Source organism: Takifugu flavidus, chromosome 10, assembly GCF_003711565.1.
Source record: "Takifugu flavidus isolate HTHZ2018 chromosome 10, ASM371156v2, whole genome shotgun sequence".
NCBI classification, from domain to species: domain Eukaryota; kingdom Metazoa; phylum Chordata; class Actinopteri; order Tetraodontiformes; family Tetraodontidae; genus Takifugu; species Takifugu flavidus.
Genome location: NC_079529.1, coordinates 5,193,268 through 5,214,358, shown reverse-complemented (window position 1 = coordinate 5,214,358; position 21,091 = coordinate 5,193,268). Strand labels below are relative to the sequence as shown.

The 21,091-nt window shown below is 41.9% G+C and overlaps 1 protein-coding gene across 4 annotated transcripts in view; it reads right to left on the bottom strand.

Annotated features, from left to right (window-relative positions):
• cdkal1 (CDK5 regulatory subunit associated protein 1-like 1) overlaps positions 1–21,091 on the bottom strand; it is a 138,680-nt gene that overhangs the window by 31,531 nt on the left and 86,058 nt on the right. For all 4 annotated transcript variants that reach the window (XM_057045041.1, XM_057045044.1, XM_057045043.1 and 1 more), the window contains 2 exons: positions 9,883–10,063; positions 3,438–3,500 (listed from right to left, as the gene is read on the bottom strand). In XM_057045041.1, the coding sequence (XP_056901021.1) occupies positions 3,438–3,500; positions 9,883–10,063 (244 nt within the window). The remainder of the gene's footprint in view (positions 1–3,437; positions 3,501–9,882; positions 10,064–21,091) is intronic.

Below are 21,091 nucleotides of genomic sequence, written 5' to 3'. Positions count from 1 at the left end.
ACACACCACACACACACACACACACACACACCGTACAGTAAGTCAGAGTCCTATCTGACGTCACTGTGCGTGATCAAGGGCTGCTAGGAGCTACCAGAGGGCCTCAAGTACAGATGTGAAATCATTTAGAGAGGAGAGTTCAAATGAATAAATGCATGCATATTTCAAATCTGCAACAATTATAATACTATGGAAGATGTGTCCAAACCTTGTAGGAGACCCTTCATTTAGCATCTCCTCTGATTCTATCTACCCCTTCTCTTCCCCCTTTCCATCTCAGACAGGTGCAGTGGGCCATGCTGATAGCTTGTCCCCCTTCTTTTGCCGCAGGGGAAACTGTCACCCCCTGTCATTCAGTCCTCTGAGCACGGTGTGGAGAATGTATGCATGTGTCTGTGCACGTGTTCTCGGGAGACTGTGACAGTGTGGGGCGAGACGAAAGACAGGATTTATTAGCTCTGCCATAAACAGATGAATGCATGTAGACTCACACACCTTCGGTTCGCTCTGGATGACTAAAGCAAAGAGATTCCCCACCTCGGCCTGGAGGGACTGAGCCTCCCGGGAGGGAAGCCTTGGACCAGAATGCATGGGCAGCGGGGAGAGAGGTCTCCAGCATTGGATTGGGTTTTGGGGTTTGTTAGCGGCATGTGTTGATAAGAAAAGGGGGCAGAAGGAGTCCTTCATTATTTAATTGTGAGCTAAGTCTAAGTTTGAGACACTTGCCAGCAGATAGACAGAAGCAGAAATGGTGAAAGAAAGGAGCAATATGGCCCTTGAACATTGTCACAATATGTGGCAGACCTTTTCATGTCAAACCAACAGCTGACATATTAGAAGGTGAAGGTCGGCCCACACAGGGACGGAAGAAACAAGCAGAGGTTCAGAAACAAAACACAAGGTCCCCACAAGGCTCAGTGGATTACACAGTCAAGGCCTCAGGGAGATTTGGTGTGTGTGTGTGTGTCCAGCGTGGGGCACCGGCCCTACACAAAGCGCTCCGCCAGCTTTCTGCCCACTGGTCTTTTCATTGCTGATGGATGGGCCTTGTTCAGCGCCATCTGGCTATACGATATTTCACATTAATCATCACACACACACACACACACACACACACACACACGCGCAGACATGAAGAGTACAATTGCATGTAAAGGAGCATGTGAAGAAATCATGAAAAATGCATGAACAGAAAGTGAAAACCTAATGTCTTTATGTTACTGTTAGCAGTAAACTTGTAAGTATTTAAAATAATCATCTTCTATTTTGCCATTGAAGAGGAATTAAGAAAAAAAGAAAAACAATTACCTCATTTAAAAACATTGTTTCATTTGGTTTGTAGCCTGCAGCTATGCAGTAATAAAGTCTCAGTAACCCTCCACTCCCACCCTGCCTCAGGTTTTATTAATGACCTTTTTGGACCAATAGGAAGCTGCGCATTAACGATGATTATAAAGGGGGAAAAATGCATCGCTTCCCTTCAAATCTGTGTTCTCTGGCTCCCTTTCCATTTGTCTCCGGCTTTTCTTGGCATCCAAACACAATCTGGGATCTAAATAAACACAACGTATCCTTATGTAAAGCATAGCTTAAAGGCCAGACACCCAGGGGAATTTCATATGAACTCAGAGACATTATCAGACTTCATTTATTTTATCTAACGGCTATGTGAGCTTAATAGAGGCTGATCTGTCTCAACGCTTCCACGGTACGTGGACATGGGCAAGGACGGGCAGGAGCATGGTTGATCTGGGAGGAAGCATGCTTGACATTAGATTTATTATCATTAAATCATATCTCACGGCTATCTGAGTTTGCAGTGTGCATGGATTTGTGCGTGGATCGACACAGCCTATTGAAAATGGAATATAAACCTTTGGGAACGGGAGCTGCAAATCGCTGCGTGCATTTCCAATCTCCAGCAAAACAACAGTAATCTAAAGCTGGAGACGTGGCTGGTACACATTAAAATGTCACCCAGGACTTCTGCGGAGGATGCTCGCAAACGTTTAATATCTATATCAGAGAAAACCGTGCTAATTTATGACAAAGACGTTTCCAAATGCTGCTGATGTTTGCCTGAGTGTGTGCGGGAGTGCTTCAGTGTGTGGGCGGCACAGATCCATCCCTGCCGCAGTCAAAACGTGATTCTTCTTATATCCTTTTAATTAGTGCAGCGCTGCAGGCACAAACTTTTTTAGAGGTGCACAACTCTGGAGGAATTCAGAAAAACTTGGGAAAGTAGACATTTGCATAAACCAGACGGTGGGGTTGGAGCAGCTGGAATCACAATCATCTCTGCACACGTGCACGCACCGTTTACAACACACTTATAACATGTGATTGAACAGTGAAACAACAGCATAAAAAGGAAAAATTGCATATAATTAAAAGGAATCAATCAATTCTACATACATAAAAATTCCATTCCATTATCATTCCAGAAGAAAGACAAACCAACCCCCATCTCAGGAGAATGAGGTACCAATCCCATAATATTGAGATCGGTATCAAGGATCAGTTTTAATTTTTGTTGTTGACAATAATCTGGAGAATCTTTTGTTGGGGGGAAAATGATTTTATTTCAAGCTACAGACCAACACGATAATATAGCTTTTAATAAAACGCTGTTTTGCTGCTGGTGTTGTTACCGTGTCAATTCCAACAATCACTGAACTGATGGTGGAGAATTTCAGGGTGAAGAAAATAAATGATTAGCTTTATTTCAATGAACCAGCTGTAGAGGTTGTGTTTCCTTCGTTTCAAGAAATGCTTAAAAGATATAGTATTATCTTAATTATTCCTCTCTTAAAATGCTTGGACCTGAACATAGTTTTACCATCTCTCCCACTGACATATGAGGCACCGACTCGACTGAATCAGTCATATCATTATATCTCCTTCACTGCTGCTTTGGATGCAGCCATAAGAGAATAGTGGCTGCACATCTATCAGAGCACATGCATGCACACACACTTGGAGTCACAGGGGTGTCGTCATCATAAGTATTCCTGAACAACTCCAGTCTGCTGTCAGATGTTAACCTCATAATCTATGAGCCCTTGAACTCCACAAAGAAATATATATGGAATATATACACCTATACAAATGGTGGAGGAGATGTATCTAATCTGTCCCACTCGGATGCTGTAATCAGGGCGAGAGCTGTTCTCATCCACTACATTGTTGACACGAGGGGTCCGTCATGAGGAGGCGATGGCCTCGTCACCATCTTAAAGACAATATTGTTACCTGCAGAGCGGTTACTCCTCGTGTCAAGTGAAGCTCGTTGTGGAGGGAATGAGACAGAACACTCAGAGCTCTTTACATCAGAAGATGGTGGCGTGTCGGGAAAACACATCGCGAGGATTCAAAGGACCAAAGGCATAACTGGGAGTGACTGGGACCGACCAAATAAACAAATAAAAAGCTCTTACCTTGTGGTCGTAAGGGTGGTATGAGTGGAAGAGCTGCGATAGTTCTTTCGTCCTCTGCTTTTTCTGTAGGCAAGAAACAAATAAATAAATACAAACACAACAGCAAATAAAAATAAATGTCGATTATATCCTTCCTAAGGCCTATAAGAATTACATTCAAATATATGCATGCATTGATCAGTTGTTTTTTTTTATTGACATTACATCAATAACTGGACCGGAGAACCTAAACTGGACCGGAGAACCTAAACTGGACCGGAGAACCTAACTGGACCAGAGAACCTAAACTGGACCGGAGAACCTAACTGGTGCCAAGATGACGAAGGATACTGAAAAGTTCAGGCCAAAGTCAGAGAATGAATCACACAATCTAAGCACGCCATCAAAAGGTCTTCTGAGGAGGAATGAACAAATTAGTCACCTGTCACTTTTTCACAAATCACTCTTTAAAACACATCATTTTCTCATCTCGTTGGCTTAACACAAAGTGTAAATATGAACGTACAGCACAATTTCCCTCATTATAACCTATGCTGTCAATTAAACTAGAATATAAATATCTCACTGTGGCTGACAGCACCCGGGGTTAAGTCATTAAATGTAGAAAATAGTGAATGAAGGAAGAGGGAGGGAAAAAAAGGTGCACTTATTTGCCCACTAGCAGTGGCAGGGACTCATTCTCATCTTCTCATTTTATTCCTCCTGTAACTCTGGCCCTGACCTTGCATGTCCTTATTGTAATGAGATGCACAAGCGTGACACATGACTGTTTGATGTGTGCCAGTTGTTAATGCAATCAGTTACATGAGACCGATGCAGTTACAAAGAGTGCTAATTAGCAGACTGATTAGGCCATGTCTAGCTAAGGGGGAAGGATATATGTGTATGCTATAGTAGCTAAAGGGAGCATGCATTTGTCGCCGTGCCTTGTTTCTAGCACTCTGTCCTTTTTGCTGTGTATAAACGGCTGCGTTCAGTGTCCCTGGGCCACATCTGTATGTGTGGATCAACAGCCTATAAGTTGATCTGCTATCAAACCCAGGCATCATTACAGCCGGATAATAAATGCAGCTTCAGGATAGGTGAAGGGACCCGGGGACAGTATGGAAAGGGCAGAGTAAAAATTGCATATACACTATGTAGTGTGTGTTCACACTGAATGACATGGAGATTTAACATAATGGCAGCCTATGAGGAGTAAAAGGCTATTTAACACACAGTAAGGCAGAAGAGACAAGGAAAATATGGACAAGGCTGGTGAGCTGAAGGCATTTGGATGATTCTACTGTTCTCCAACACAATCTCTGTCCACGCAGGGCTCTTGTTGTCCATACAACCCTGCAATCATTGGCCCCGACTGTCCGCTGTGATTGTTTTTGCCCCATTCCTTCTTGTTTTCTCTGCCAAAGGGCTCTTCCGAATCTCAAAATCCTCTTTTGTCTCCATTTGCCTTTTCACAGCCACATCGGTGTTGTGCCTCTCTCAAAATCTGTCACTGGCTGGGTTTTTCTCCACTGAAGAAATACTTGTTCTGATCTTTCTGTCTCCACTCTGCTCGCCCATCCTCCCCCCCTTCACAGGTCTGTCCCTCAACAATCTCTCTCTGACCGACTCCCTCTCTGCTTGGAGTGTACTGGGTGAAAGCAATTCTCTCATCATTTCTCCTCAACAGCGGTTTCTCCCCTCTCCTCCACACTTTCATCACTCTCAACATCTGTGTGTGTGTGTGTTAAACTGTAAAACAGATATCACAGGTAAGGATTTTTTCAGGCTACAATGAGCTCCCAGCTGAATTTTTCCACTCCAGCAGCACACACACATCCAATTCTGCCTTCAAAAACACCAGAGGGCACAGATGACGACTCACAGAAACACACTCAGGTGGATAACGTGCCAAAAACAAGATAATTCTCAGGAAAACACAAAGGGAATCAGCTCCAAGATAGAATAAATAACAATTCTCTTCATTATTCATAAAGATTTTGGTTGTATTTCTTTTTTCAAAAATAATGCGGTTTTATTGTCATTTGGAGATACCATGCATTTCCTGTCAGGTATGATCTGGTAGATTTTGTACAACATTTCTTTCTTCACGAGCTCACACTTTCAGGATGTGGACCCGTGCTGTTGGTGAACGGCCCCCAGTTTTTAGCCCCCATTTAAAAACATCCTCCGATAGAAATGAGCATTAAATGTCCTCATTAGCAGAGAAGAGCCAGAGACTTTAAGAGCATCAATTGTATGATTGGCAGCATTTTAATACTTTATTTAATTTTACTAATTTTAGTCTAATATTTGTATTTCAAACAAACAAAACAAATGTGCAAACACAGGAGCTGTGGTAATGTAGTATGCATATAATACATAAATTAAAATACACATCTTGAGTATGTGTGATCCATCAATCAGAGAAGTTAATCTAGCAAGCTATTGCTGTTAGTGTGTTAGTGTACACAGTGTCAGGTGAGGTGTTTGTGTGTATGCATATGTGTGTACCTTTCATCTCTGAGATGATGAATGTCACCATTACACTACCATTGTGTCCATCTGTTCCTGCTGCCACAGATGGATTCTGCATGTAACGCTGACTGACATTACATAGATGTCAAACAAGGAGTCTGGAGGGTTTTTTTTTTTTTTAGATATTCAGGAACACCAACCAAAATAGACATACAACTTTCAACAAGCCACATGCAGGAACATGGCTACTGGAAACAGGGGAACACTTCAGACTGGTTCATCTTAATCACAAACCAGTGTGCAGGTTGAGAAGATGACAGATGACGCTTGGTTTGCAAGAGCACAGGTACTCCAGTTTCCTGGTTCTTCAATCAATCCTGCATGTCCTCTACCCCCTCAGCTCTTTCTCACTTCAGAGAGGATGTCTCATGTGCATATATGAGTAACTGTCATGAGCCGAGCATCAGCGTGCCTGCGTGTCATGAGGCAAGGTAACAGTGATCTTGCCCTGCCCCGTGTGCGCTTCGGGCTCACCACTGACTGTTTCTCTTTCCCTAATGACGGGCAGATGTTAGTGCTACAGAGCCCAGACCCACGGCTGCGTGTTATTTTTCCTCCCAGAATAACCTCGGGCGTGTGTGGTTGTGATGTGTGTGAAGCGGTAACAGCTAGATCGTCACGAGGAATGGTCACAATATTGATGACTGTGGTTTTTGGCTGCGTGTGTCCTTCTCCACAGAGGTCACTCCAGCAATGTTGACTTCGGCCTGATGCTGCTCTAATGACTAAGTTTCCGTATAACACAGTGTACACAGGGAAAACAGAGACAATGGATATTTAATTTAGCAGCTGTGATCAAGTCTAATGTGGTAACATTAATGACTTTGGTAATGTATCAACATTCAATGGAACATAATACAAAAATCAAATAATTTAAAGACTATTTTGAGAAAGGGGAAGTGCATGTTCCTCTGAGCACATTTCTGCTGGATCAAATAAATACGCAACAAATAGATGGGCTTTTTTTTAAAAACAGATTTTTACTGTATTCATTTACACTCTGCGGCATTATGGAACCTGGACAATGGCTGCACTAATGACCTATTCATAAATTTGGCTACGGTGAAAAGGCCGATCATTAAAATGCAGTATGCTAGCCTGCTCATTATTAGCATGCAGGGTCCTCATTAATCAAACTTGGGGTTTCTGAGCTCCAGACGGCAACTTAACCATTAACTCGAGCTTAATACCTGTTAGACTGCCTTTAGTCAAATGTTATCTCCCCTGATAGGTGTGGGAGAGGAGGAACCTGCTGGAGACACAGAGGTCAAAAGGCACGCAGGTGTGTGTGTGTGTGTTTATGTGTGAACGTATGCAAGTGCTTCCCTGTCCAAGCAGAGATAAATTATTTGGAAGCTTGGAGATGGAGTTGCTAATATCTGGCCAGATGTTTTACTTTGACAGGTGCCGCACTGGTGCCTTGTGGGTAATGGAGTCTGTAACCAATTACAACCTGGGGAAATTAAAAAACACTGTCCCCCCAGAGTAGACATCCCCCCACTTCCTCTGCAGCAGCTGCTCGTCCTTGCATACTAATAGGTACCCAAACAACACACACCCTCCACTCACCGAGTCCATTTATCAAGGCTAACTTCAAGTCACCTGGGGATGATTACGGAGATCCAAGCTAACAGAAATCACTTTCCTTTATTCTTCACTTCTCTCCCTCCATCCCTGTGGTCTTCCCGTTATTACCATCTGTCTCTGTTCTCTACTCCATCCTGGTTCTGCTAATAAATCATCTAACACAATGGTTCCTACGAACACCTACACCTCGACGCAGGAGTACTTTAGATACACCTGCTTACTTTTATGTTCATATTTATAGATCGATGAAATGCAATTCATTTTCTAATCATCATCACAACTTGACCATGCACCTTCAAGAATAGAACAATGACTCTTTCAGACAACCAGGTACCCCATAATGTTATAAAGTATATTTTATAAAGTCTCATGAGAATAGAATTTCCTCTTTCTATGCTTCTCTAGGCTGTAAAACAACCAACCTCATATCCTTATAAATCCACAGTCATTAGCCCACACCCACACTGAGGACATCATTCTATCTAGCCCATAAATTACATGGTATTGGTGGTTGGGGCTGAATTCCTGAGCTCAAAGTGACTCAGCTGTACTCCAGTATACTGAGTCACATCATGCTCATGGTGATGCTGAAAAAGGTCAAATGTGCAAATGATGCTGATAACAAAAGGCAAAGATCAGCAGCTGCTTTTGGGTGACAGTCTGCACTGCATCTTTAAGGTTAATGTGGATGGAAAATGACAGCGTGGCACTTTCCCCACACCAAACTGATTTGCTCTATCAGCTGCCACATTTAGCAGTTAGCAGTTCAGTACTAATATAAATTGTAAACCTGAGGGGGGGGGGGGGGGGGGGGGCTAGAACCATAATGCCAGTTCTTTTGTCTTACACTATTTTCCCCATCTATCTGCCCCTCAGCTTTTCATGCTACCTGCCTCTCGTCTCTGTCTTCTCCATCTACCGCTCCAGTCTTCCCTCCTGTGACGACTCAACACAGTTGTGTTCCAGACAAACCATCTGGTGCACTTTATTAATGACTGACCCTACGTGGCCTAGACATTGCCTCGCTGCCACAGCTCGCTGTGTGGGTCTGTTTTGGTGTGCGTGAAGACAGGTGGATGGTGACTGATGATGGGATGCTGGATGTGGACCGGATATTGAGACCCAGACACATTATTTTAACTCTTTTCTCACCTTTTTCTCTTTACTGTCATGCAGAACTGTACCGAGGACTCTTTTGAATGTTCACTTTTAGTTAGATATCAAGAAACGATGATTATGACACAATAGTGACACAGTCCGTGTGTGTTTTCAGGACAAACAATCATGAAGTTAAACTAGGCATTAAAATAATTTGGTGAAAAAAAGACTGATTTGACACTAAAACAAATGAACAAACAGCATCGTACAGTGTGCAAATCAAAGGGCTGCATGAGTAACGAAGCCTCAGATGCTTGCAGATACCCAATCGTTGACAATAAAAGTCGGATGAGACAGTTGGGGGAGAAGTAAAGGAGAGGAGAGAAGATAAGAAGAGGAGAAGCTCTGCAGTAGATGTCTGGGGATTGATCCCTCCAAGACATATTCAGATTCTCCTTGGAGAAAGAAGGGAGATAGGGAAAACGGGGGAGGGACAAAGAGAATGACTTATGAAGACAGTACACTTGAAAGAAATGTGTCAACACTTTGATAGTAAAGAATGAGAGGCTGTACGTGCAAGGCGATAGAGAACATACAGTCAAGGCTATAGCATACTGTAACGGGGCAAACTAAATAAAAGAGAGGTCAACGGAAAACACATGCGCAAGTGTGTGGAGGAGGAAAATTCCACCATGCGATATGGGTTGTAAAATACCGAGTAGCACGATAAAAACGGGTTCATTTCTGACATCATTTACATAAACATATATTTAAAACTGGATCTGACTACAAAACCTGTAAAGAAACACAAAGATTTGAGCCCAAATTTGGTGAGACACATTTACATACAAATATGTTTAAATATAGGATTTAAAGTTACAACATAGCTGTGGTTCGGATAGAGCTGGGGAAAAAAAAATCAAGGGAGATTTCAAGAAAAAGCCCGAGGTACCGTTTCTCTCTCTCTCTTAAATGCACCTTCCTGAACGCTCATGGCTTCATTAGGAGCTAATTGTTTCATTTGGCAGCAGATTGACAGAAAGGAAGACAGATTACCCATCACCACTAGTGTGGTAGCCGAGAGAATGAAAGGAGAGGTTAAAGCGGAGAGCAGCATCAGGCGTCAATCATGGCTTACCGACACGAATGATATCAGGGAAAACTCTGATTATGTTTTATGTGGCTATCACTTATATGTTGAAGAAAGAAAAAAACGGTGGAATGCGCTGATCAGACTTACTATGTGCGCTGGTACTTGCTCCATCTTGGCTGCAGGCGTACCAGGTCTGGGGTAGAACTGGTTGATGAACAGACTGGGGAACTGGTAGAGCTTCACCAGGTCCAGCGTCTCCTGGAAGTCTTCCTCTGTCTCACCAGGAAAGCCACAAATTATGTCCGTGGCAATGGTTACACCGGGGACTCTGCGAGACGAAAGAAGAGCCTTTAATAACTTACACAGGTTCCCCTTTTATTGCATTTCAATATTTTACTGTCCTCATATTGCAGGAATTGAAAAATAATGATCAAGGTACAATTATGAAATAAAAATAACATTTATAGCTGAAAATGACTCAGAACAGATTGTTCACACTAGAAAATTACCAGTTGGTCAATACCCCAATAAAAATAACAAGCATGTGGGGCATCAATATAATTTCCCAATGTTGTAATTTGGCCACTGTGGCTCTGATTAGCACCTTTGACGCAAATCAATTGCTATTGATTATTGATCGGATGGATCATTGGATTAATTGCAGCCAGTAGGGTGAGTTGTGGGAATAGATACTCTATTTGTTTCCATATAATTGTCTTTAAATGACTGAGAAGTGGCCAGTGCCTTCATTTTAACATTAAAGCACAGAGATTGATGAGAAAATTTAAACAAACCCTACATAAGAAAATTTACATTAAGCTTTTCTCGTTGTTTACGATGTTTGACTTCTCTGGAAAGAGGTTTGTAATTTCCTGTTTGTTCAGAACTGTTGACATAAGAAGCCAAGCCACTCTTCTATGGAAAACCAACAACATCAACAACTATTGAGTCTCTAGTCTCTCTGGTTTAGTAACATAACAACAACTTGCGGGTGACTCATGTTTGCTTTGATGCAATGACGCATTTTTTTGGGCTAATGACGCCGCCTCCTAAAAGGAGAGACGGATGTTCTAAAAAGAGGGAGAGAGACAAATGTGTCATTTCAAAGAGCTTGTATAACTTTTATCGTGGTACATTCAAATGTACACCCAAACTATGTGGAAAACATGTTGCAGAGCTGATAGTAGAGCAACCGTGACATTACGTGACACCACAACAACAACAAAACAAACATCAAGGACCAGGAAAGTCCAGCTCTGATGCTGCTATTGCAGCTGTTTCCAGAGTTTATTTCTATTATCTTATTTATCTGTTATAATTACATGTATTAATTGGCTGCATACCAGCCACTCTAAAGTGTGATATTTTTTTTCCAAGCCAAGAAAAAGTCAAGAAGCCCCTGGAGGAGATTGCTCGGTCACTACAGGAGTGTGTGATCAGTGGAAAGGTCAGATTAGAAGCAAGCGTAAATAAGCTTGAATGAGGAGAGGAATAACACCACATCATCTATCAAGCATTGAAAAAGAAGCAGCCTTACAGGTAATAGAGTAATATATCTGCTTCTTGGGGAGCTTTCAAAACTGGAAGATGAAGACATGAAACAAACATGAGCAAACCAAACAGACTGACCAAGACAGATTAAAAGAATAATGGAAAAGACATTTTCTCTGCTATCGACAACATGACGCATCTTTAATTACATTAACTTCCTGCATCTGCTACCCTGCGATAACCTCTGACCTATTGACGACCTACAATTGCTCAGCAGTCATTAATATTAACCGACGGCCTGCAGGCACAGACATCCTTGACCTTTATAATCTGCTGGCAAATGTTTCTTAAAGAAAAGTAAAAGTAAATAAAGTTTAACAAAATAGCCATACAATAATCTGAACACAGAATTCTTAAAACTGAGAATAAATGAATAATTATTGCTTTGTGTTTAACATTTATTTAAATCCCCTAAAGCGGCGCTTCAAAGCCCCCTGAGAAATACGTAGTTTTAACCCGTTTCTTTGTTAGGTAAACACATTATTCACAGCCAGTAGGCATCAGCCACAAATTAAAAAAAATAAACACAAAAATGTTCATTTATGCAGCCAAAGTTCCCTTTATAAAAAGTGCCATCATTATAGCAACTGCATGAACACCTACATGGATCTGAGGGTTTAAAAGATCCTAACATGTGCGTTTTAAATATATTTATTAAACATTCCCCTGAGCCAACTCATTAATCATAGTGGGATGGGGAATAAATAAAATTAGCTAAACAAACAAGTACCTTTTTGTCTGGCTTCAATAGATAACTGTCTGTTACACCCCTTCAGGGTTCCAGAGCACTGTGGTGATTTGGTGGACGAAATAGGAAATATTTTGGTAGTGAATTTAATAAAAAAAATAAAAAAAAGTACATGTCTGCAGACGAATGAACATTCACAGACGTGCACACACTTGTTGACACCTCTCTCACTCCCAGATCTGAGGGTGATGGAGGTGTGATGTCTGATACTAATGAACAAGAGCCACAGTGGTACTCTGCTTGTTAAAACACGGGAGATGAAATACGTCTTGTTATTGTTCGGCTCACATGAAACATGAAACTTTGTGCAGAAAGGGAAGGGGGGGGGCTGTCTGCCAGCTCAACTTGCTTTCAATTAAATCAATCTGCTGAAGTAGTCCCACAAAAACTCTAAAACTCCGCTGTTCAGATGCAGCCTGAAATGAACTTTAATCACCAGGCTGCTTCAGTGATAAGAATTTTTAAATGAATTGTCTAAATATGTGTGTATTTTACTGTATCCTGAATATCTACCTTTGATATAAACCTCTATATATTTGCTGTTTATGATTATTGCCTTGAGTCTGCTGTATTGATAACAATCATTAGTGCTTAAGAACATGTCCTGGTACGATGGAACACAAAGAAAAATGAAGTTAAAACAATAAACAATCAGCGTTTCGCAACCTTGAGACGGAAGTTTTGGAAAATAACGCAGGGGAGGGAAAACTGGATGTAGAACTTCCCGGATGATCAGAAGAGCTGCGATTGGCCTATTGGTTAACTGGATTTGATGGTCGCCTCCATTAACACTGTGTGGCACCAGTTTTATTTGGCATTTAAGGCGGGAGAACGTGTTCATTGGAGACTAAAGTCTTTTAATTAAAACTCAAGATAAAGACAGACAGCCCCCCCCCCCCCCATATCTGCCTTAATTGGCTAAATTAAGCCTTATAAAGCATACCATTGTCTTCGGCATAATTATTATGGACTCTTTGTTTGCTGAGGCACTCACACGTGCATATACAGAATGCCACCATCCTTATAATGTGTGCATGAGACTATGAGCGTATTTGCACAATAGATGCCTGTGAGCAGCCCTCATGATGAGATAAGATCAAGGCAAGACCACTGGGACAGAAGAAAGCTAAAAAACAACAACAGGGAAACAAAATGCATGTGGCATAGAGAAGAGGAGGATGTGTGGAGGGATGGAAGGATGAGAGCGGGAGAAAGACAATCTGGGAAGGTAAATATTTAGCTATTCATTCGATGGGAAGAGGCTGCGGTACCCATCTGTGCTGTGGTGTGTGTGTTCTCTGAAATGATAATGTGTGGCACACTGGGCCCGCTGCATGAGAGGAGTCGGACAGCGAAGGGAGGGAGATGTGACGAGAGGGCGAAAGACGAGTGAAGAGTGAAGATGGGAACAGAGCTGAGCTGTGAGGAGATCTTATTGTCAAACACTAAAGTTTGAGCCTCTGGGAGGGAACTCGGCTCCTAAATAAAACCGCATTAGCATGCAATCTGATGGTTTTGCTCCAATGCGTGATCGTGTGTGAGGCACGTGCAGGGGGGTGGGGAGGTGTACACAGCAGCTGGGCAGAGATTTGAAACCGATTCAGTGAGGACTGAAGTTGGAAGATTACAGAGCCAGCATATTGTGTAAAAACTGCCCCAGTCAGATGGTGTCGTGAGCGTGAGGGGCGTTTATTGTCCTCACAGGAGCTTGACTGAACAATCGGATCACAAAAGGCTGACACAAGTTTACATCATCTCTTTCTCCTTCCAATAAAACGGACACCCTGGTGCTCTGTACTCCTGTAGGCATGAAACAGCCTGTATTAATACCTGGCAATGACAGAGAATTAAAAGACAAAAAGTACACCATCATCTCCCACCTCTCACACACAATCTGCATGTCATAACGGCTTATTTCTACGTGCAACTTCATTCAAGCCATTTTAGAGATACGACAACCACCATCCAGAGCAAACCGGCTTCAGGGTTTCAATCATATTTCAGATCAGGATCAGAACATTCTGTTTGTCAACAAACCAGTTTATTCCACAAGACTGGGCATGAATGAATGCTATAAAACAGCTATTTTGCCGCATTTTAATGCAAAAAAACCTGTTAAAAGCAGCTTCATTCAGTGTTTCTGACAACTCAAGAGCGTGGTATGTATATTCTGTGAGTTGTCTACCTAAACCTTCACAAGAGGCAGCAGGAGAGGTCTGAGAAAATGGCAAGAATGAGAACCCTTGTGAGGAGTGTGCGCAATCACTCAGACGCTGAAGTGTTTGATTTAGCTGTAGGTAATGGCACTGCTGTGTAGCGGCTCAATTTAGAGGAACAAGTGAGGCAGAGAGGAGAAAAGGTCTGCTCGGTTATCATTCACATTCCTTCACCACTTTCAGCGGCAACAGGGAAGGAAACTGTTTGAGGAGAGGCCGTGTGACAGCTCTCAGTGGTGTTATTTGTCTTTAAAAGGGATGAACTGCCACTGAGTTAAAGTTGGATTAACCTAAAAGCCTGAAGGCTAACAACAATGTCTTATGTGTGTCAGAGGCATTTTAACAATTTAGGACCCACTAAAAAGTACTGGAATTTCAGGACTCTATTCCATTTCTTGTAAATTCCACAGTGATTGCAACATGACCTAATGACACTCGAGGTAGGAAGCTGAGCAGTGAGCTGGCACGAGCCAACTGATCGGCTAAAAGAAGGAATGAGACCGACTATTTCCACCGGCCAGAGGAACTGTCAGGAAGCCTCTCTGAGTCTGCTCCTCTTCCTCAACCAGTACCTGGTCTAGGTTTAGGAAATAGAGTGGAAATTTGGATTTTTCAATCCTTTGAATCAAGCGAAACCACCAACTAGCACGTCTAAGCCCCCAGCACAGAGAGCCTCAACACCATTATTTAATCCTGACTCTGCAGTCTGCAGTTAATCATTCCTATTCTTTATCAGTAATGGGGACAAAGCATCATAAGAATGATCCTTTCTTAAAGCCCGCTGGGTAAACATTACATATTGGATAAAAGCCCAAACGGGGTGTATAAACACATTGTATATTCTGTTAGTCGACTAAGTGGAAGCCGGGCCATTTGTCTCTGAACCTGTGCTGCAAAATAACCCCTGTCTCTCTGCATAGCAGGTCATTTGTAAAGATCAAGGTGGCTGCTGTGGAACGAATGGAGGGCCGAGTAAATAATGATCCCGCCGGAGTCATCAGTAAACTTTATCATTTAATGAAACAGCCCGAACACAGCGGAGCAAAACTGCAGTTCAATTTAACACACACACTTACACATGCAGTCACACGCATATGTCATTAGCCCTGGAGAAGGGTAATGAGAACACACACGTGCACATTTCATTAGTCTGAGGGAGGAGTAATACGGGTGCACAGACACCACTAATTCATTCACTCACGCTCTCTCCATCACAAACACACACATTGTGCGTATACATGTGGGGGTGTGTTTGTATGATATATTGCCGGGGCCTGAGACAGTGCAATTGCATGACACTGGCAAAGTGGTATGGACAAATAGAATTCAAATCTGTGTGATTGATTGATTCCAATTTAATAGGATTCATCAACACATTAATGTCCCACATTTGTTGAGTAGATCTGGATGGATGCATGGATGGATGGAGGGAGGAGGGATGGATGGATGATGGATGGCTGACAGATGCTTGTTTTGCTTTTTCTAAGGGTTATTTCTTTTAACAACAAAAGAGGAATACATATATATATATATATATATCAAATAGCTTTAAATTAAATAGTTTAAATATAGGTCTTTAAAGTAGTGTAGATCTTCTCCACATGTTAACAGTGGTATCATTACACAACTAAAGTATAAGAATTGTCTCTTGAGTTGCATGATTAGTTTTATTCCCCTTTACCCTTCATACATACAGAGATGGAAGTGCAAATGATTAAATGATTAATATTATATATGTTTTTGGATGATACAACAGTACAGTAGCTTTTCAATTTTATACTGGGTGCTGAAATCAAAGCCATCTTTTTGTGCCAAGACCGTCATTGCATCTGTAGATCTTAATATTCATTAAATGAGTCATTAAACTGATAGTCATTAGAGACCAGGAGCACATCGTATGGAATTTCTCTTAGAATGAGGAGGAATCTGTCAAGAGAAATCAATTAGTGTTGCTTTAATTAGTGGTGTGTGAGGATAATAAAGTGCATTGGAAAGCCTTTGAAAAAACAGAATTAAGTATATAAAACGAGCACGTGCATAATGTTGTGTTGTTATTTATATCACTGGGAAACAAAGAAATTATTGCTAAAACAAGTGTTTTTAAGTTATTAGTCCACCATTACCACTATCTTTGAATGACGACATCAGTACTCATGTACAGAACAGACACTTGTGCACATGAACTACAAAACCTGAGCACATGCTTGACATAAACTGAACATGGAGCCCTGAAGACGATTCACTGGGGGAACCATCCACGAGGCTGCAAACTTGTAATAATGCAACCAAATGAAAAGCAAATGTTGCCTTCAATTCCGGCAGAGTAGACAGAACCGTCCCAATATCACATACAGTCCAAATGACATCCAAAAAAGGGTGGCTCTGACTGTAGGTGATGAAATGTTGTCATAGCAAACGTCCTTCCCTGCAGAAAACCTTCTGATGGACAGGAACGCAAACACAAGTGGAATGACTGTTACACAACACAGTCAGGAACACAGCAACAACGACAAAACCCGATCAACTGGAGTGAAACTGGAGTGGGGAAGGAGCTCTGAGAGCAGGGTGACTCAAGCACTAAGCCAGAAAAATATCACATGACAGAAGCAGACGGAGACTGAAAGGTGAGTCAGACTCTCAAGCATGTTGTTAGATGTACGCGAGTATCAGTTGAACCTGCGTGTGGGAGCATGACTGCTATACACGTGTGTATGAATACAGTAAACAGATGGAAAATTAACACTTTCTGAATCCTCAGTAATGAAGACAATTGATGGTTGAAGTAATTCTAAGAGCACTTCAAAGAAATAGTGCGCATAAACCCTTATAATTAGGCCAAAATAACATTTAGGGCTGGACACAGGGCAAATTAGCAGTGTGCCATGCTGCAGGCCATGATTTCCAGGACCCAAACACACTAGATGAATTAAACCAAGTCAACCTATGTTGTGTTGCTTGGTGTTTACTGGTCCATCAGTGCATATTTATCACTATGTCTACATCTGCAAGGGAGTGACAGGCCTTTTCAAGGCCTTTTAAAAGATAGCGGGCGCTAGCTCACTTACGCTAATGCCAAATAGCAGTTTATGTGATAAAACTGAATAGCAAACAAAACATATCCCACTAAATCTCAACAGTATTTCTAGATTGCTGAAAATCAACAGTTCTAATACCTTTGGATTAGTTCTTGTAGAACCACCAGGCTTAACACTAGTCTGAAAAGTGACTATTCCCGGTTAGGGGTAATCACTGTGCCTGACCAGTAGCCGCATTCCTCCACTGGGATCAGTGAACTTTCTGTTTGTCCCTTTGAGCAGACTGTTGTCACAGGGTTTATTTCCCATAAAGCTAATGGTGTTTGCCAGTTTATTTACTGGCAGAGTAGACAGAACCACCATACAACTAGAACAAATGAGAGAAAGGATGAAAGAAAATGTGACCAATAAAAGAATTAAATCTCACATGAATAAAGTAATTCATGTACAAATCTAAAACAAGTTCCGAGTCGGCAGGTTACTCTTATTTTGCACAACTTTCAGTTTGATGTGGCTTATTTCTTGTGTCAGAAATGAGTTTATATAATAACAAATATGAAAAGATTATTGATAGCACAAAGGGAAAGCAAATATGAGCACATCTAAAGCAAACACAGATAAGGTGGACACACCTCAAACATCACCTCAGTCCTCCATGGACCCAGAAACCCCTCCAGCATCGGAGTGTGACTCACACCAATTCATATCATTGACGAAAATGACAAATACATACTGCAAATGGTGGAAAAGGGAACATTGCCATAATACTGAACGATGCAGGAGAAATCAGACTGAAAACTGACAAATTTACAGGAGAAAATATCTATAGTGGAAATTGAGCAAGGTCATTATTGAGCTGATGCAAATAAAGGAAAGAAAATACCTCCTTGTTCTTGCTAGAAGGGGAGTGTGCATGCAGGCATACTTGTCTGGAGGGTGCTCACACGCTTAAATACGTGTCAATAGCTGTGTTCATCTTTGTTTTTCAAGGGAAAGGAAAGGAGCCCTTTCACAAAGCGACCGTAAAAACTCAAGATAGATGAGAAACACAGTCGATAAAATGATGGCATCAAAATAAATCACGGTGGAAAAATAGCTTGAAACTATAAATTAGCAAGTTAGGTCGGTGCGAGACTGTTTGGCCAGAGCCTTTTGCTTCATATTTTACCCTAAAGTTCTGGTTTTATGTGAACATTGTAATAAAAGTGACAGATTGCAGACAATCTCCATGCAGCTTGTGTATTTATGATCTTGTGGTTGGAATGATGTTACTAATGTGAAAAGCAGGCCAATGGGGAGAGGTGGAGCAATCCTGGTTAATGTGCAAGTGAGAGCCCCCTAATCTGAAATCTCACTGGAGTTCCTGCATTTTTTTAAATACAGAAATGCTAAACAATATTGTCCCTGAGGCCTAATGAAAAATGAAGACTAAGTGAGTGAAGGAAGATCTCCTGTGATTATAATTTAACACTCATGCATGTGAACGTGTCTGAAGTTGTAGGAAGGAAACTGTAATTCTCAGGAAGTGTAAATAAGACAAGGACAAGTTAGGAACTGCCAGGAAGATCTCTTCACAGGATGTTTCTGCCTCACAGCTACAGACACCTTCGTTTCTGTGTGTAGTGAAGCAACTTGTGTTGATAATATGGAGCCTGTTCACTGATACACAGCGAGTTATGTAGACAGTGAGGCTGCATTCCTCTCCCAGCCAATCTCTGACCAAATCTCTTCAGTGTACAAAGGAAAGAAGCTGAGAACAAGCTGACGCCTCCATGCCATCAGTCAAGTTAGAGCCATAATTCAGCATTCCCATCTAAATTAGGGTGTGTGTACAAAAATGCTTAAGTAGACAGTGTTCATTTCCTTATTTACCTTCCTTCATGACATGGAGGGAAAGACAAAGAGAACGGAGGAGAGACGATGTTGGTCCACATTGCAGCAAACCTGTCGCGACTTCTCCACCTTCCCGCCTTGATTTTCCCTCTCTTTTATCCCGCTTGTGTTGACTCCTTTGCTTCCCCCACTCCTACAATGCCTTAAGGGAGCTACCATCTTTACCGCCTACAATGTCTGTGAAACATTAGCTCTGGTTGATACCTAAAACCTTTTAAGTATCTCGGTACGTTTAAACTAAAGAAGGCATGCCTTTACCAACAAATGAGACACACACACACACACACACACACACACACACACACACACACACACACACACACACACACACACACACACACACACACACACACACAGGTGCATGTGCCCTGCGGTAACCCGGGCGGTTTGATAGAACCGTGTCACTCTTTGTGACTAATACAGATGACTAACACGTGAGTGCGTGCGCAGCAGCGATGACAAATACAAATGTGTCCAAGACATTTGTTTGGACATATGAAATTGAGACATGGACATTTTGTCATCAACGTGTTCTATCAACAGCCGTGGTGGCACTCTGGTGGCACTGTATCCTGAAGGGGCATAGAACAATCCAATATTAGAATCAAAATCAACTGTCTTTGGTACAACTGTGCAATAAAAGCCGCTCTCTCGATGTACTTGGCTCCGTATCAACACAGCGATACCTTTCACTGGGCGGGTGCTACAACACTCCTGGTGCAACACTTTACCCCACTTTCCTACTTTCCCTGTTTAGTGCTCAATAAAAGCCAGCATTGAATGATATAATGATCCATTAAGAGATGATCATTTGCTTGACTGCACATTAAAAGAAACACAAACACAACTGACATGAGGCTTTCTGCTCAACACTGGCAGGATGACATTTTAATAGAGGATCTGTTGTTTTTGTTGGTGCATTAATAGAATTACTTTAGTTAATTTACTTTTAATTTAAATGAAAATCAATAAGCACATCAACGTATTTTACCTGTCTGCATCTTAACTGATGAAAATTAAATTCAAGTGGAAAATCAGCAGATAGGTAACCTGAAGCTGATGTGATGATTAAATAGGGAGTGAGCGCCTAAAGGTCATGCTGTAGGTCAAAGGTCATTGTGCCAGGCAGCTACTGGTACCGGACAGATCGATCACCAGTTGACCTTTTCCTAATCCTCCCTCCTTTTAGACCACACCTGGGTAGAATAGGGACGAGCAAAGTTCAATGAGGACAGGCTTTCTTTGTGTGAGTCAAGGATTTTGTCAATTTAGGCATCCCATCGAGGGAGGGTTGAGGTTAGGGTCAGGGCTCGCATTACGGCAAAGGTAGCAGATTGTGAGAGGGTACAACACATTTCCTCAATGTTATCTCTTTGCTGTCTGGATGGAACAGCATGTTCATGCTGCTCCATCTTGTTTTTACCCTATATCCTTTGCTCTATTAGTACACAAAGTCTATGTCAACTTTTAAGGTCACTCTTTTCCATGAATATTACCTGAAATGGAACAGAGCAGAGCTGTTCTATACCAGGCTGTACCAGACAGAGGACGGCCATTTTAAAGGTCAACAGAGTTGCTCTGTCTTGCTCTCCACTGAGCCGTCAAACTAGGAATGGGATGTTTCTGGTACTTCCTGCGATGCGTAGGAGCCAGCGTTGTTGTGTCCAGTTCCTCTTGGTCAGAATTAACAAAGGCTCCGAAGCCTGATGTGTTTTTGCCTTAAGACTAAAAATGTTTACTAAGGTCAAAACAGGGATTATGAGAGAAACCACAGGAGGTCTGAGTTCTGCCCAGTGTTTACCCATCCTTTACTGTCCTCCCCTTTCCTGTAACACGATTACACTTGCTTACATCCTTGAAATTCCTCCCAACCCAACTAACCCCAGAGTTCAACATTAATTTGGCCACATTCT